This window comes from Ovis aries, chromosome 17 (assembly GCF_016772045.2).
Source record: "Ovis aries strain OAR_USU_Benz2616 breed Rambouillet chromosome 17, ARS-UI_Ramb_v3.0, whole genome shotgun sequence".
Taxonomy (NCBI): Eukaryota; Metazoa; Chordata; class Mammalia; order Artiodactyla; family Bovidae; genus Ovis; species Ovis aries.
Window position 1 is genome coordinate 52629148 of NC_056070.1, and position 18322 is coordinate 52647469.

General features: G+C 50.2%; 1 protein-coding gene and 1 long non-coding RNA gene across 5 annotated transcripts in view; one reads left to right on the forward strand and one right to left on the reverse strand.

Annotated features, from left to right (window-relative positions):
* ABCB9 (ATP binding cassette subfamily B member 9) overlaps positions 1-8975 on the forward strand; it is a 29440-nt gene extending 20465 nt beyond the window's left edge. For 2 of the 3 annotated variants that reach the window (XM_027956446.2, XM_004017328.5), the window contains exons 8-12: positions 302-490; positions 976-1149; positions 3745-3904; positions 5430-5566; positions 7734-8975. In XM_027956446.2, the coding sequence (XP_027812247.1) occupies positions 302-490; positions 976-1149; positions 3745-3904; positions 5430-5566; positions 7734-7994 (921 nt within the window). In that variant the 3' untranslated portion in view covers positions 7995-8975. Of the gene's footprint in view, positions 1-301; positions 491-975; positions 1150-3744; positions 3905-5429; positions 5567-5968; positions 6057-7733 lie in introns of all 3 variants that reach the window. The other variant, XM_042234586.1, reaches the window with a different exon arrangement.
* On the reverse strand, positions 5561-15829 carry LOC121816942 (uncharacterized). Of its 2 annotated transcripts, XR_006056667.2 has the most exons (4): positions 15731-15829; positions 14548-14645; positions 7521-7757; positions 5561-6882 (listed from the first exon to the last, which is right to left on the reverse strand). It is a non-coding gene; the product is annotated as an uncharacterized LOC121816942 (long non-coding RNA). The 2 variants fall into 2 exon arrangements; XR_006056666.2 differs by having other exon boundaries at positions 5561-7757.
* Between the last annotated feature and the right edge of the window lie 2493 nt (positions 15830-18322).

Sequence of the window (18322 nt, forward strand, 5' to 3'; positions counted from 1 at the left end):
TCTTCTGGAGGGTGATAACGCCTACCCTGCTGGACAGTGATGAGGTTTAGCTGTAACACATAAAGCATCAGTATTTCTTGTCACTGTCTTCATTTTTTGCATCCTCCTCCTGGTCTGCTGTACCAGCCGGTGAGGCTCTGACAGCCTCCTGTGACCGTCCCCCCCCCCCACCCCGCCCCCGTCAGACCTGCTGCTGTGTTCTTGCTCTCTCTGCACTCCCTTCATCCCTCTGGCAGCATGGAGAGGGAACCTAGGATTGGGGTGTCAATGGGTCAGGAACATGTTTCTCCTCCCCCCACAGTCCGTGGGCTCCGTCTACAGCGGCCTGATGCAAGGAGTAGGGGCCGCCGAGAAAGTGTTTGAGTTCATTGACCGGCAGCCGACCATGGTGCACGACGGGAGCTTGGCCCCTGACCACCTGGAGGGCCGGGTGGACTTTGAGAACGTGACCTTCACCTACCGCACTCGGCCCCACACCCAAGTCTTGCAGGTGAGAGAGGGCCAGAGAACACCCCCCATCACCCCCAACCATCCCTTCCCTCCTCCCACTTTCTTGCACCCCCTACAGGCCAGGCCGTGGCAGTGCAGCCAAAAATACGAAAAGCAGAGTCCCTCCACTCCTGGAGTTGGGCTCTTGTTGGGGAAGGCGTTAACAAGAGGATTCCAAGAGAAATGCTAGGAAGGCAATAAATCAGGGTAGTCTGCAGAGATGGTATTAATAGTCCAAGAGGGCTTCTCGGGGGAGGTGACTTTTGATCTGGGACCTAAACAAGGAGCAGGAGCCAGCCAATGGCTCTCTGCAGAGAGAACATTCCAGGCAAAGGAGACGAGTATAAAAGTGCTGTCAAGGCCTAGAAAGGAGAGCCTTCTGGGGCGGCGGCAGTGGGGCAGGCTGGGAAGGGTGCCCGGGGCCTCTGAGACCAGAGCCTCTGAGTGAGCCAGTGGCCCTGCCTTGTCTCTGTGTGTTCCTTGCAGAATGTCTCCTTCAGCCTGTCCCCAGGAAAGGTGACTGCGCTCGTGGGGCCATCGGGCAGCGGAAAGAGCTCCTGCGTCAACATCCTGGAGAACTTCTACCCCCTGGAGGGGGGCCAAGTGCTGCTGGACGGGAAGCCCATCGGCGCCTATGACCACAAGTACTTACACCGAGTGGTAGGCGCACGGGCCTTTGCTGCCCTCCTCCGCCCTTTCCCTGTTTGACCTTCTCCCGCGAGCACTAGCAGATGCAGGCAAGAGGGCTCAGGATACACACACAGTTCAAAGGATTATCACCGGGATTTCCCGGGTGGTCCAGTGGCTAAGACTCTGTGCTCCCAATGGAGGGGGTCCAGGTTTGATCCCTGGTCAGGAAACTAGATCCTACATGCTGTAACTAAGACCCAATGCAACCAAATAAAATATATATTAACAAAAAAAAGGATTACCACCAATGTAACACCACCCAGTTCAAAAAATAGAACATTCCAGCACTCCAGAAGCGGCCCCCATCCGCTGCTCCCCTCCATGTGCCCCTTCTTTGCCTCCCAAGAAGCGCCGTCTTGCCCAACTTTCATAATCATCGCTTTCTTGCTTTTCTTCTGTTCCTCCCATGGCTGTGTGCCTCCCCAGATGGTGCAGCTGTGTTTTGCTAGTTTTGAACTTCATCTGACTGGAGTCATAACACATGTATTCTCTGCGTCTTGTTTCCTCCACTCAGCGTTATTTGTGAGTTTTCCAGGTTGAGGCTGTGTTTGTAGTTCCTTCATTCTCATTGCTGGGAGATAATCCACTGTGTAAACATGTCACAGTCCATTTACACGTTCTGTTTCTTGATGGATAGTTGGGGGTGTTTCCTGTTTTTTTAGTATTAGCAACAATATTGATACGGACAACACACTGATACTTGTCTTGTGTGTCCTGATATGCACCGGTGGGTAGGTTCTCCCAGAGTGGATGTGTATCCGCAGCTCTAGTAATTCCTGCCATTAAGGTGGTTTACTTTTTTCTTTTTTTAGCTTTACAGTCCCACCAGCAGTGAAAGAGAGTTCAGGTTTTCCACATTTAAATTATCTCCAGTACTTAAAGGAGGCTATTCATGACCTTACAGTTTTTGGTAGTTTTCTCAGACAGGTACACTCAACATCTGATCCGGAGCTGGTATAAGAGCAGGGACGCCCTGGAAGTTGTTCAGTTGTGCACTATACGGGAAATACCAACTACCAAGCAGACGCCATTTACATCATCAACAGACATTAAGTTACGCGAGAGCCTGGGTTGGCGCAGAGACTCCAGAACTTCCAGCTAGTTGTAGATGCTGGTGGAGGCCGCAGATTGTGACCTCTTCCCACTCATGTGTATATAACCAGGGGTAGATGGTGGAGAAGTGGTCTCAGGTATGCCACCACTGGCTGCTGCCCACCAGAGTTCTGGAAGTGGCTCCTGGACAGAGCTGTTCAGGCTTTGCAATAGTTGACATGCTCAGATACTTAATCTCAGATAGCTAGTATCAGTCCTGTATCTGTAACCAGTTGGTGAGTGTCTACAGGTAGTTCATTGAGGTCTTTTGCATTTTCCTGGTGACTAAAGATTTTAAGTCCTTTTTCATACGATTCTTGGACTTTTGGATTTCATCTTTTGTGAATATCGTCTGTTTAAATTTTTAATTTTCATAAACCCAAAGCAGTAGAACTCAACCATCTAACTATATTCTCATATATTCAGAGAATTTTATAACAAACATGTGAGAATCCCCTCCACCTCACCTTTTGAATTCCACCTTTTGATAATGCTGGCATGATCCAGCATTATCAGTTTAGTCAGCATCCTTTCCTTTCCAACATGTTTCCCATCTTTATATAAACATATCTACATATAAAGTCTTCCCTGAGAGCTCAGCGGGAAAGAATGTGCCGGTAATATAGGAGACGCAGGAGACACGGATTCAATCCCTGGATCGGGAAGATCCCCAGGAGAAGGAAATGGCAATCCACTCCACTATTCTTACCTGGGAAATCCCATAGACAAAGGAGCCTGGTAGGCTACAGTCCATGGGGTCACAAAGAGTTGGACATGGCTTAGCAAGTAAACAGCAGCAACAACAATATATAAAGGCACATACACTTTTTTTTTTAACAAAAATAGAATCGTTTTATATATATATATATATATATATATATATAGCAGCTTGATTTTATAGATGCATTGTAATCATTTAATCAATCCTCAATTTATGGACAATTAGATTTTTTTTCTTTTTTGCTATTTACAGTATTGTAGTGACATCCTCCAACTACATACAAATTCCAAAAGCTGGGACCCTGAGACAATAGTTCCTTTCTGTTGGTCTCTAAAAGGGAGGGGGCACCAACCGGGAGGTCCCTGTGGCCTCTGCCTGCTCTGGCCTCTTGGTTCTTGCCATGGACAGACTCACAGAGGCACACTCCACACTCTCTCACTCTCTTTTCTTCCAGGTCAGAGGCAGCCAATGAGCTCTGTCTCGGAGGTCAGGGAACTTGGCTGAGCCCAGAGCGGCAAGCTTAGCGGGGCCCCCAGTGTGTTGGTCAGGGAGCCTGAAGGCTTGTGCAGAAAGTGGACTCCACTCTTTGGAAAGAAGAGAGGCCACTGAATGCAGCAGCTAGTCGTGGGTCCTGATCAGATTTCAGACTTGAGGGCCCAGGCATCAGCCAGGCCCGGGGCTGGTGAGGTTCCTGGTGACAGCTGGACTGACGTGTTCCCGGCCTCCTATGCCCCCTCCTTCCTCCTCCGCAGATCTCCCTGGTGAGCCAGGAGCCAGTGCTGTTTGCCCGCTCCATCACAGACAACATCTCCTACGGCCTGCCCACTGTGCCCTTCGAGACAGTGGTGGAGGCTGCCCAGAAAGCCAATGCCCACGGCTTCATCATGGAGCTCCAGGACGGCTACAATACAGGTACAGGGCCCGGGGCATCACCTCCACTGTGCCTGGAGGTCCGTCCTCAGGGATTCAACCCTCTGGGTTATGCGTTGCCCTCTGCCAGCTACTCTTTATTATTTCAGGGGAAATCCACATAACATAAACTTAACTGTTTTTAAATATTTATCTATTTATTTATTTGGCTGCATTGAGTCTTGGTTGCAATACTTGGGAGCTTTTGCTGTGGCTCTCAGACTTAGTTACCCCCTGCATTGCAAGGCGGATTCTTAACCACTGGACCTAAACTTAACTATTTTAAAGTGAACAATTCAGGGACTTCCCTAGTGGTCCAGTGGTTAAGATTCTGTGCTTCCACTGCCAGGGGCATGGGTTTGATCCCTGGTCAGGGAACTAAGATCCCACATGCCACATGGTGCAGCCAAAAATAAATAGAGTGAACACTTCAGTGGCACTTAGTACATTCACAGTGCTTTAAAACCATCGCCTCAGTTTAGTTCTGAAACACAATTGTTTTAAAATGTTATATGTATTATATTCTCATAGTTTTTACGTGAATAAGTAATTTAATGAGTTGAACCATATATTAACTTATAGACTTGATTTAACATATTTTAAAATTTTAACTCTTGCAGCAAGGCTATTCACACAGTTCAAAACTAAAAAATTAGACCTAACTACATCCAGTGAAAAGTTTCATTTCATCCCAGTCTTCACTATCAGTTCCTTCCAGCCCCCACCAAAGCTTCTTTCATTAATTTCTTACATGTCATTTTGGAGTTTCTTTATGCAAATATGAGTATGTGTTTTTAGTAACTCCCACCGTCTACAGAAAAAAAAGCACTTTTTTTCTGCACCTGTTTTTTTTTTTAAGTGATACCTTTTTTTTCCATATTGATACCTAGAAAGCTACTTTCTTTTTAAGCTACTGCACAGTATTCTATTGTGTGGCTTTATAATACTTTCCTCAAAAATAACTTATTTCCTCAGTTTCCTGTTGATAGACAATTTGTATCGTGTTTTTGGTTTGGGGGTTTTGTCGTTTTCAGTTAACAGTGCTGTGAGTCACAGTGCGCGAGCAAGTAAATGAGCAGGAAATATTCCCAGAAATGGGTTTGCTGATCCAGGGGTTGTGTGTCTGTAATTGTGGTCTGTGCACTCACACAGCACAACCCGACACACAGAGGAGTGTGCACCGCAGCACAGGGATCTCAGCAGCTGTACCCCAGGAAGACTGGGGGTGCCCCCTCAGCCACCCCAGCACAGTATATTCTCAAACGTTTGGAGTTTTGCCAGATTAATACATAAAAGTTGGCATCTTGGTACCACCCGCACACAGTCATAATTTGCTTGCCCCTCATGAACAGGAAGAAGGAGCATTGTTCTGTGAGGTTTCCAGCCGGTGCCCTCTCAGCCCCACCTTTCCCGGGGAGCAGAGCTCCCTTAGCAGAAGGAAAAGCAGAGGCAAGGCACTGCTCGTCCCTCCCCAAGGGCCACCCGGCCTCCCCTCCCACTCACTTGCCCCTGTGCCTCCTCCCCACAGAGACAGGGGAGAAGGGTGCCCAGCTTTCCGGGGGCCAGAAGCAGCGGGTGGCCATGGCCCGGGCTCTGGTGCGGAACCCCCCCGTTCTCATCCTGGACGAAGCCACCAGCGCCCTGGATGCGGAGAGCGAGTATCTGGTGAGTTGCGGGGTGGCGGGTGATGCTGGAGCAGAGCAGCAGACAGGTGCTGGGAAGGGCTCAGGGTGGCTGTAGGGACTCTCCCAGGCCAGCTTCCTGGATTAGGGTGTTCCGGAGCTGAGGGCAGAGAGCGGGATGGAGGAGACCCATGGCATAGTCACTCAGCCCAGCCTCAGGGCTATGGTGTTGAAACCAAATCCACCTGGGTTCGAGTCAGGAGATGTGGGCCCTGGATTAGGAGCTCTGCCCTGGAACTCATAACCTGAGTGTCTCTCTTACTCCAACTCTCATGTCATCGATAAAGAGGGGCCCATAATGTATTTGAAGACTTAGCTACCCCCCTCTCACCATGGATCCATTCATTTACCGCACGCTATCTCATGCCCACCTCCTGGGCGCCAGGCGCTGTTCTGGGTGCCAGGGTCACACTGGCCCCTGCCCCCAAGGTGTTTCCAGTCCAGGGCGAGAGACAGATAACAAGGAGACAAGGGTGAGTTTGCCCTGGGACCTGTGCTATGTAGAAAATGAAACAGTCTTGTGATGGAGAGGTTGAGAAACATAACCGGCCTTTAGTTAAAGCTGGGAAAACAAATTTTATCCAGTAGCTAATAAAGCAGGGAAAAGAGTTGAGGTCTAAGATTTGCGCAGGGGTGATGATTTGTGATGGGCAGCCATTTCAAAGGGAGATTGAGGATGCAGGGAAGGGGCGGGAGCAGGGGTCAGGGGAGACTGATGAAGGACTGGGAGCTGGCAGACAGTTGGCAGCCACTCGAATTAGGATTCCTGTCCCCCACCGAGTCTGGGAGGTGGGGCCCTAACCTTCCAATGACTACATTTCGAAGGAATGACAGAGAGACATTCCTGAGCTTTAGGAGATTTGCATATGCATCTCTAGGGGACAGAGGAGGATGTGACAGCGCTAAGCCCCTTGTGGTAGGTAAGCGTGTGTTGGTTAGGACACTCAGTTCTCCCGGCGGCATTTAGGGGCTGGGGTCATCCCAGGGACAAGGCTTTGCCCCTGCAGGAGCCCCGCTGGAGTGTGGCTGTCTTAGTGCAGGGTTCAGATGGGGTCACACCTACCTGCCCAGAATTCACGTGCAGAACCAGGATCATCAAAGAGCTATTGAGCTGAGACCAGAAGGGAAAGGAGCCAGTCAGGGGAATCTGGGTGAGAGCATCCTGGGGAGAGGGGCAGTGAGGGCAAAGGCTCGGAGCAGGTCCACAGCTGACCACCCAAGGTCAGCGTGGTTGATGGTGGGGGTCGAGCATGGTGAGGTCAGGAGAGGGTCATTGTGGGTACGCCAGCTGTTCAGGCCCTGGAAAGGGGTTTGGTGTGGTTTTTTTAGAGTAGGTTTATGTTTAAGGAAAATTGAGCAGAAAGTACAGAGTTCCCATATATACCCCTCCCCCCAAACAATGTCACCTGTTATTAACATTTTACATTAGCAGTATGTTAGTTCCCATTGAAAATTGGTATTAGTGCATTGTTATTAACTCACGGTCACCATTCACGTCTGGGGTCCCTTTGTGTTGCGAATTATATGGGTGTTAACAAACACAGGATATCATGTTATGCAGAAGAGTTTCCCGGCCCCAAAATTCCCCCCAAGAGTCTGGGTTTTATCCTAAATAGGACAAGAAGCTCTTGGAGGGTGAGTTCAACAAAAACTGATTAAAAGTATTAAATCCATGTGGGGAGCGCGTCAGGAAAGTTGCCGGGATCCAAGCAAAAAGGAACGGTGGCAAAGGTGGAAAGATGGAGCAGAGAGACCCTGGGGAGATGGGGCCACAGGATTTGCTGATGAGTCAGGTTTGTGGGGTGAAGGAAGGATGAGGAAGCAGGTGATGCTGGTTTTGTTGGCATGAGCTCTGAGGCTGACGGTGAGACCGTTAACCAAGGCCAAGGTTAGGGGAAGACCATCCCTCTTCATGATGGAGCCCTTCCATCACTCACCAAGTGCTGCCCCATGTCAGGCTCTGAGCTCTGTCCCCCAAGGACAAAAACTCAGGAAGTAGGTCCTGGGCAAGCCCTCGCTTTACGGGTGAAGAAGCCCCAGAGAGGCTGAGTGTCCGTGGGATGTGGCGGACCCGGGATCTGAGCCAGGACTGGGTGGGGCGGTGGGCGGCGGCAGTGCCCGTGTGAGCCGGTGCCCTCCTGTGTCCGCAGATCCAGCAGGCCATCCACGGCAACCTGCAGAAACACACGGTGCTCATCATCGCGCACCGGCTGAGCACGGTGGAGCGGGCGCACCTCATCGTGGTGCTCGACAAGGGCCGTGTGGTGCAGCAGGGCACTCACCAGCAGCTGCTGGCCCAGGGCGGCCTCTACGCCAGGCTGGTGCAGCGGCAGATGCTGGGGCTTGAGCCCGCCGCGGACTTCACAGCCGGCCACAGGGAGCTGCCGGGCAACGGCAGTCACAAGGCCTGACCACAGGGCCCTGCCTCTCCCAGTGGGGCAGAGGCCCCAGAGCAGGCCCGGCAGAGGTGCCCACGGGGGCCCCCCATCCTAGCCACCCCCACTGCCCTCTGAGCCCAAGCCCATGGCACTGGAGGGGGAGGGCCGCCTGCCCTGCCCCACAAGTCACTGCTTCCTGCATCTCTTCCCCGGGTCCCTGCCCTGTTCCCCAGGCCACCACCGGCCCCCTGCTGCTATGAGCCACCCCTGCCAGTCTGGGCACAGAGACGCCACTGGTCTCTCGGGCTGGTCTCCCGAAGCTTCTAGGCGAAGGTAGAACTACCTTTTTAAACCAAGACCTTAACCAGGTTTTTTTACTGCTTGGTTTGATGGCCCCCATCAACTCCTAGATTTCAAAAACATTTTTCTAATTGGGAGTAATGATGGGCAAGGTCCCTGAGATGTTCTGGAAACTTCTAAGCCGGGAGTGAATGACCCTTCTCCCTAAGAGCCTGGGGGTATATCAGGGAGAACTGGGCCTCTGCTGTTTGCCCCTGGAGAGAAGGGGCTTCCAAGTCCCTGTGGTGGTGGGAACACGGCGGGGTGGGGGGACTTCCCGTCTTGCCCTCTTTCCAGCTTCGTGAGCCAGGCCAACAGTGGGCGGGGAGTGGAAGGCGCCTGCCTGCCCATCACCCCCCAAATCTAAGCCAGTCTCACTGTGAACCACTACGAACCTTAACTAGGGGAGTGAGGGGCTGGCCAGGCCTGGCGGAGCCTTGGGGGGTCCCTGGCCCAGCGCCCAGCTTGAGCCCCTCCCCCTGGCTTGCCCCTCCTCGCACCCTCTCCCCTGGCTGGCAGCCCCCTCTCCACATCTGCCCCGCCGCTCTGCCATTCTGAGGCTCTCTGGACGTCTGGGAGTCCGGTGCACGGGACACTGGCAAAGCCCAGGCCTGGCTTTGTAGGGGGTTTGCGAGATGTTGGGAGAACCCGGTCAATAAAGTATACTACCTCTGACCCCTGACTTCTGACCTCTTCCTGCGCCATCTGCCTCATCGCCTGGTTAGGTTTCTCTATCAGGCACTGCCTGGTGTAATTGTGGGGAGACTCTGGGTAGTCTAGGGCCTCCCCCAATCCAGTGTCCCGGTGCCCTTCACATCCCCAGGACCCCCAGCTCAGACACTCATATCCATCCATCTGTCTCCATGAGGCTTGTGCAGGATAACAGATCGGTCTCCACTAAACCCCCGGGGTCCTTTGTGCCTCCCGGGAAAGCCGAGACCCAGCAAATGCCACCTGTTTTTTTCCGTCAGGGACAGAACACCCTACGCTCACCAGCCTGTGGCACCAAGACATGTTACCCAGCAGTACAGCTCAATCAGAAGGGAGGCTTAGGACTGGACACAGGAAGACCTCCTGGTGGTAGTTCGTTCTTGCTGAATTGTGCGGAAGTCTGGGGTCCCGGGAGAGGGGCTGGGGCAGTGGCTTTTACCAACAGGTATGGAAGTATTTGAATATTTTTAACAACCAGTGAAGTCACACTGCATACACCAGCTCCATGTCTGCCGTGTATCCATTTTCCTGCCAAATAAATTGAGGCCTGAGGCCCAGACCGTGGCCAGCTCAGTCCCCTGCTTGCCCTCAGGGGCTTGGACCTACCTTGAGCATCTTATTTATCCAGGACCCTCTGGCTCCCTCCCTGAAGAAGCCATCGTGAACCTGAGAACTGGGTGCCCCAGCAAGAACCTGCTCAGGCCCAGGCTGGGGTATCAGGTGGAACTGGAGAGATACCAGGTGCTTAGCATCTGATCTCATTTAATCCTCACAACAACCAATTCTCCCCGCATTTTAAAGTTGAGGAATCTGAAGCTCAAAGAGGTTAATTGATTTACCCTACACTACACAGCCAAGACCCCGCAGCTAACCCCCGCCAAGATCAGGGAATGAAAAAGTTTCAGGGCATTGTGTTATCTGGACTCTCTTTGCCATGCTTACCATTCCATGATGAAAATAAACACAAATTTTAAAACGCTGTGAAAACCCAACAAGGTATGTGTTGTTGTTCAGTTGCTCAGTCGTGTCTAACTCTGCGACCCCAAGGACTGCAGCATGCCAGGCTTCCCTATCCTTCACTATCTCCTGGAGTTTGTTCAACAATAAGATACATTGCTGCTGCTGCTACTGCTAAGTCGCTTCAGTCGTGTCCGACTCTGTGCGACCCCATAGACGGCAGCCCATGAGGCTCCCCCATTGCAGAGGTGAGCTCAGTTCAGGCAAGAGGAAGGTTGAGACAACTGTAAGGAGCTTCCCCATTTGTCTTCCCCTTTCTGGGCCTCAGTGTTCTCACCTGTAATGGGGGATGTGTCACAGGGGTGGAAGGAGAAATTGAACCTCTTGCCTGGGAAGGTGGGGGTCCTTGGAGGAGGGTGTGCTGGTTTCCTGTGGCTTCTGTAACCAATGACCGCAAACCAAGTGCCTTAAAGCAACAGAACCATATCTTTCCCAGACCTGGAGGCCAGAAGTCTGACAGGGCTGAGCTCCTTCCGAAGGCTCTAGGGGAGGGTCCTTCCTGCTTCTGGCGGCTCCAGGGGTTCCTGGCTTGTGGCTGCCTCCCTCCAGTCTCTGCCTCCATCATCGCCCGGCCTTCTTCCCTGTGTCTCAAATCTCCCTCTGCCTTTCTCTTGTAAGGACATTTGACATTGGATTGTGTGCCCACGCGAATTATCCAGAATCATCTCACCTTGAGATTCTGAACCAGGTCTGTAAAGACCCTTTTTCCAAGTAAGGCCACTCTCACGGGTTCCAGGGATTTGAGATGGATCTCTTTAGGGGGAACCTTGCAGCCTTTGGGCTTTCCCAGTGGCTCAGCGGTAAAGAATCCACCTGCAGTGCAGGAGCCACAGGAGACTGGGGTTTGATCCCTGGGTTGGGAAGATCCCCTGGAGAAGGGTATGGCAACTCACTCCAGTGTTCTTGCCTGGAGAATCCCATGGACAGGGGAGCCTGGTGGGCTACAGTCCATGGAGTCGCAAAGAGTTGGACACGACTGAGTAGCGTACACCTTGCAGCCTTCTTTCACGTGGTTTCTGCATCCCCTACTCTGCCCCACCCCGGGGGGCCCCTGCCCCGGCCCAAGGCCACCTCAAGAATTCCTGTTTGGTTTAGGGGTGGGGGGTTGCAATGCTCAGAGGGCAACGGCAGCCATGCTTGAGTCAGGCTGGTTGTGACAGCAATCACTGGACCGGAAGCAGAGGCCTCAGGCTGGAGCAGCCTGCTGCTGCCAGGCCATGTGTCCCTCCTGTCAATCAGATCCTAGCCTCTGAGTGCTGAGAACCCTCCAGGGTGTCTCAGTGCATCGGGTCCAAACACCTCCCTGTGTCCTCTGCCTGCCTTTCAGTAGCTCCTCTCCAGCCACACAGCCCTTCTTCTCCTTGAGCCAGTCAAGCTCATTCTTGCCTCTGAGCCTTTACACTGCCTGTTCCTTCTTCCTGACACACTGTTCCTCCCCCTGGGTTCCCAGATGATTCTTTCTCATTTCCCTCTCAGCTCATCTGTCCCCTCCTCCTCGGCAGGTACTGAGTGTGGGGTCCCCCCCGGACACCCTGATCTGTTATCATCGCAGCACTTGTCACCCCCTGAAATCTCTGCCTCTTTTGTTCTGTTCCAGGCACAGGTGTGTGTGCTTTGTATGAGCTGCATCACTTAATCCTCATAAAACCTCTGACAGGGTAGGTACAGTGTCATCCCTGCTTTACAGATGGGGAAACTGAGGCACAGAGAGGTTAAGTGACCTGCCCAAGACCACCCAGCTAGTAAAGAGTAGAACCAGGATTCACACCCAAGAAGAATGTGTATGTTTGATCCCAACCACACAACACCTGGGAGTATGAAGACTTAAGAGTGTGGATTGGGGCAGGTAGGTTGACCTGCAAGGGAAAGCTTCTCATCAAACATGAGACTTGAGTTCTTAAACCCGAGTCTCTCCAGGAGCCAGGTAGGTATCATAGGTGAGTGAAGCCAGCCGGATATAATAAAAATCAGACAATGTCTTGATTTCTCTTTTGCTTTTCCACTTTTGACATAGTACAGAGAAAATCTGTTCAATTAGTCTGTAAAATATGGTGCAAGCTTGAAGATAAGAGGTAACTGAAGCTCAGTGTCAGCTGTTGCTGTGTAGTTGCTAAGTTGTGTTCGACTCTTTGCAACCCCATGGACTGTAGCTCGCCAGGCTCCCCCGTCCCTGGGATTCTCCAGGCAAGAACACTGGAGTGGGTTGCCATTTCCTTCTCCAATGCATGAAAGTGAAAAGTGAAAGGGAAGTCGCTCAGTCATGTCCAACTCTTCGCAACCCCATGGACCGCAGCCTACCAGGCTCCTCTGTCCATGGGGTTTTCCAGGCAAGAGCACTGGAGTGGGTGCCATCACCTTCTCCAGTAATTGGTGACAATAGGGGGTGGTGGGGGTCGTGGCAGACAGGAGAACTCACACCCCTTTAAAGAGCATGGCCAGGGGACTTCCCTGATGGTCCGCTGGTTGAGAATCTGCCTCCTGATTCAGGGGATGTGGGTTTGGTCCCTGGTTGGGGAGCTAAGATCTGACATGTGTTGGGGCAACTAAGCCCGTGTTCCACAACTAGGGAGCAGCCTATTCACCACAACTAAAGACCCTGCATGCCAAAACTAAGATCTGATGCAGCCACAAATAAATAAATAAATTTAAAAATAAATAAAGGGGATGGCTGGGACTCAGCTCCAGATCTGGGGACATACAGAAAGGTGGCCTCGAATTAGCAGACTTTCAGATGTTTCCAGAGAAGTTGGAAATTTCCAATTGTCATGTGAGATTGACTGCTTTTTATAGATTGGCTTAATTACGTTTACAAAACCAAGGGTAAAATAACACCTCCCTAGTCTTTGGACTGTGGGTTATCCATTAGCAGCCTCTGTGCTGGACTTTCCTGTTCTCCAAAGTTCTTGGAGTTTCCCCAGCAAGGTGCTTCCATGGGGGATCCCCCCAGCCCAACTCCATTCCTGCCCAGACTCCTCCTTCCCTCCTCCCCCATCCCCCTCTCTTCACCTCATCCTTCTCTCCCAGCCTGGGAATTCCAGATTCTTCTCCCTCTCCCAGGCTGAGGTCAGCTCCAGCTCCCTAAATTGCAAATCTGAACCCCAGCGTGGGCCCTAGGCAGACAAAAGAACCTTCTGGAGACCAAGCAGGCCCCTTTCTGGAAGTTACGTATGATTTTCGAGAATAAATGATTCATTTTGGAATCATTTTAGGTTTGCAGAAAAGTTGCAGTGATGGTAGAAGGCGTTGCTGTATCCATACCCTCACCCAGCTTTGCCTTATGTTAGCATCTCACATGACTGGGACACATTTGTCACAACTAAGAAGCCTACACAGGCACAGCACTGGCAGTGAAATGCCAAGCTTTTTTTGGATTTCCCCAGTTTTCCCACTGTGTCCTTTTTCTGTTCTAAAATTCAATTCAATTCAAAGATAGGTTTTAAAAAATTGTTTCTATTAAGATAAAATATGCATAACATTTACTGCTAATGACACTTAGTACATTGACAGCGTGGTACAACCATCACCATTCTCTCTTTCCAGGACATTTTTATCACCCTTCCCCCCAAAAAAACCAGGTCCCCATTGACTGTCACCCTCCATTCCCCCACCTCCCTCAGACGGTGGCAACCACTAGGCTGCTTTCTGTCTCTGTAAATTTGCCTGTTCTGGACACTTCATATGCATGGAGTTGTAGACACTGTGGCCTTTTCTGCCTGACCTCTCTCTGCGTCATGTTTTCACGGTTCATCCATGTCTATGTCTATCTATGCCTGTATCAGTGCTTCATTCCTTTCTGTGGCTGAATAATATTCCATTGTATGGATGGGACCCATTCTGTTTATTCTGTTTGTCCATCCATCCACTGCTGAACACTTGGGTTATTTTCAGATTTCGGCTGTGGACAGCGCTGCCATGAACATTCACATTTTTGTGTGGCCGTGTTTTTGATTCTCTGAGGTTTATACTTAGGAGTAGAAATGCTGGGTCGTATGATCACTCTGTATTTAACGCTCTGAGAAATCACCATGCCGTCTTCTGCAGTGGCTACACCATTTTACATTCCCACTGGCAACGTATGAGGGTCCAATTTCGCCACATCCTCACCAACACTTGTGATTTTCTGTTATTTTTTGGTTTCATTTAAAAACGTTTTTGATTCTTTATTGAATTTGTTATAATATTGCTTCTGTTTTACCTTTTGGGTTTTTGGCCACAAGGCACGTAGAAGCTTAACTCCCCGACCAAGGACTGAACCTGCGCCCCTTTCACTGGTTGTTTAAATGGTGGTTTAAATGAGGTCTAAATCACTGGGCCACCAGGGAGGTCCTCCTATTTATTTGTTTTAAATTATAGCCATCCTAGTTCTTGCCTGGAGAATCCCAGGGACGGGGGAGCCTGGTGGGCTGCCGTCTACGGGGTCGCACAGAGTCGGACATAACTGAAGCAACTTAGCAGCAGCAGCAGCAGTGGGCAGAAGGTAGACAGCCATGATTTTTGAAGCTGACTTTTTCTGTATTACCTTTCACTGAGCGAATACAGCTGCCTTCCTCTGGTTCAGGCACTACACGAGGCAGTCAGGGGAAAGCATGGCACTTGGAACTTCAGGAAAAGCGCCATCTGGAAGGGAGACAGGCAAAGACACAAGCAAGAAGGAGACAACGGAGACAAGCTGGGGGGCTGTGGAGACCCAGAGCAGGCCTAATCCTGGTGTGAGGGTCTGGGGCCAGTGAGAGGGCAGAGGTAGCCCTGGCTTCAAGGGGTGAGTGGTGGGGGGTAAGCGGTGTCATGAAGCCCAGATAGTCACCCAGGGCCTGTGTGCTCAGAAGAGCCCCACGTTTGATTTAAAGCTCTGTGGCTCTGTGGCCACCATCTTGCCATTCCTCTTCTTTTTAAATATATATATATTTAAAATTGGCTGTGCTAGGCCTTAGTTGCAACATGAAGGATCTTCAGTCTTCATTGCAGCATGTGGGATCTAGTTCCCTGACCAGGGATCGAACCCAGGCTCCCTGCATTGGGAGCATGGAGTCTTAATCACTGGACCACCTGGAACTTTCCTTGAAATTCTTCAGTTCTGAACAAGGAACCCTGCATTTTCACTTTTCTCTGGGCCCTGCACATTATGTACCTAGCCCTAGGTGGCTGTCCTCGCTAGAGGCAGGGGTCTGGGAAAGCGTCTCTCTACAACTGAATCTTTGGCGTTTAGTGAAGGGGGCACTTTTGTCGTTGTTGTTGTTAATATTTTTAAAGTGCAGAGAATTCTATAAGCAGCACTCTGCTCCCCATCCCAGATCATCACCCTGGACATTTCTCACCATCAGAGCTGTCTGCTACAGGGCACCCCACTCCCCAGTCGCTGCCCCCTCCCTCCTCCACCCTGGCCCCTGAAGCGGAGCTGAGTGCAGCAGATGGGTTCTTCCAAACAGCTGGTCTCCACAGACTCTGACCCAAAGCATGTGTTTTGGGAGGAGGCCGTTGATCTGATTTGGGGTCATGGTCAGAGCCGACAGCTCCAAGGACAGAAACCCAAGACCTTGAGATGTTGCTCATGGTGGGCTCTTTGAGGCTGAGCATGCTCAAGTGGGCACTGGAATGACGGTCACTCCACTCCCTAGCACGGTGGGTGTGCCAGGGCTCTGACCCCACCTTCCCCTCAGACTCCCAAGTCTGCTTTCCCCCAATCTGGCTGCAACCTCCCTTACCTCAGGAAAACATCCATAGTTCATTGGCTTGGAAATCATCTCCTCCTCTTCATCAAGGCTGCCCTGGTACAGTTGTGCCGATTGGACCTATACAAGCTCTTAGGGTGTGGTCCTGTGTTGAGCTCAAAACTTTACACCATGGGACTTCCTGGTGACTCAGTGGCTAAGACTCTGAGCTCCCAATGCAGGGGACTGGTCCCTGGTCAGGGAACTATTAATAGATCCCAAGTGAAGGCAGTGGTGCCCCGCTCCAGTACCCTTGCCTGGAAAATCCCATGGGTGAAGGAGCCTGATGGGCTGCAGTCCATGGGGTCGCTAAGAGTCGGACATGACTGAGCAACGTCACTTTAACTTTCCACTTTGATGCATTGGAGAAGGAAATGGCAACCCACTCCAGTGTTCTTGCCTGGAGAATCCCAGGGACGGGGGAGCCTGGTGGGCTGCCGTCTATGGGGTCGCACAGAGTCGGACACGACTGAAGTGACTTAGCAGGAGCAGCAGCAGCCATAACTGAGGATCCCGAATACCATAAGGAAGATTGAAGACCCTAGTGCCACAGCAAGACTCAGCACAGCCGAATAAATCCTAAAAGACCCCAAACTTTACACCAGGATGAGTGCACTCAAAGTACATGGGCCAGAGGGGGAACATAAAGCCGTAAAGGGGACCAGCTGTAAGATATTAGGGAGCGGTGGGGACTGTCATGAAGTGAAGACCTCATTACTCCTTGAAAGCGGGCACCGGCTGCTCACCTCGGCCGCTGTCAACACAAGGAAATGTGTATGAAATGGGGCCAAGTCTTCCGATGTTTCAAGGGAAGTGGGTCAACCACATTTTGTGATGTCTTGACTTTAACAGTAGGTATCTAATTCAAACTTTTAAAAACTACAAACAGGGCAAACAGAACAAGTTCTTGGGCCTCTAGATTGTGAGCCCTGGTTTATACCCACAGCTTAGCTCTGAATTATTCCCCTTCTTGTTCTTCGCTTGGGTACGAGGTATTGGTGTGGATGTGGGGAGACAGAAGCTCACTGCGGTAAGAATGCAAATTGGGAGAACAATTTGCCACATTTAGTGAAGAAAGAAAAAGAAAGTTGAAATGTGCAAACTCTGCAACTATTCTACCCTTAGAGCAGTGGTCCCCAACCTTTTTGGCCCCAGGGACAGGTTTTGTGGAAGATAATTTTTCCAGGGGCTGGGGTAGGGGGGATGGTTTCAGGGTAATTCAAGTGTGTTACATTTATCGTGCACTTCAGTCCTATTACTATTATTACATCAGCTCCAACTCAGAGCATCAGGCATAGATCCCAGAGGTTGGGGACCCTTGCCTTAGAGGAGTGGTTTTCCTTTTTTAAAAACTGAAATAAAATGCACATAACATGGACTTCATTACTTAAACCATTTTAAAGCATAGAATTCAGTAGCTTTTAGTAAATTTGCAGTGTTGGGGAACTATCATCACTAGCTGGTTCCAGAACATTTTCACCACCCCGAAAGGAAATCTGTACCCAGGAAGCAGTCACTCTCCGTTCCCCTGCCCCACCCCCTGCCAGCCCCTGGCAACCACTAATCTGCTTTCTGTCTCTTCTGGACATTTCACATGCTCAGAATCAGACATATGTGGCCTTTTGTGTCTGGCCTCTTTCACTGAGCATCATGTCTTTAGAATTCTATGTTGGAACATGTGTCTGTACTTTATTTTTTATTATGGTGGAATAAGATTCTATTTTATGCCTAGATCCCGTTTTGTTTTTCCATTCATCTGCTGATGGATATTTGGGTGGTTTCCACTTTACGACTATTGTGAATAGAGCTTCTGTGAACATTCATGTACTTGTTTTTGCGTGGCTATACATGGCATTTCTCTGGGTAGAATTACTGGGAGAGCAATGTGTTTTTAAACTTTGCTTTCACTGCAGTCTTTATTAGTAAGAGGAACATCTTTTCCTCCCTACCAAGCACACATGCACCGAAAACAAAACCTTCACCAAGGAGTAGTATTCATTACAAGTTATTCCACCCTATATCACTGAAGGAAAATTTGACTTCATGATTTAGGTATGCCTCAGGCTATTTGAACAATATTGCTCTGCAGCAATTAGCCCAAGGACGCTTGTGGCCACCTGGTTTTCATTTGCAAATCACTAGAAACAATGGAGAGGTCTTTAATTTGGTTTTTAAAAATATGGTACAGGATATATGGTGAAATATTTTGTGGGAAGAAAAGGCATATTGGATCCATACATATTAACTTGGAAAGACCTCAAACACATAAAAACAAGCAAAAAAAAAAAAGCACGTTGCAGAAAGATATTATGATAGTGTTTATCTGTGTTAACACAAAACACTAGCAAATCTATTTCTTGGATCTATAAATATGTGTACAGAGTTCAGAAATCAATCGGCTGGGAGGCTACAGGCTCCATTCATGCTGGAGTTTGTCTCTGGTGATTGGAGACTAAAAGGGCACGAACATGCGATGCTTTACTCTTTTGTTAAGAATAAAAGTGGATTCAGAGCAAATAGAAGAAAAGGTTAACAGTGGTTGGTTATGAGCAGTGGGTACACGTGTGTTTCAGGATTGGGTGTCCG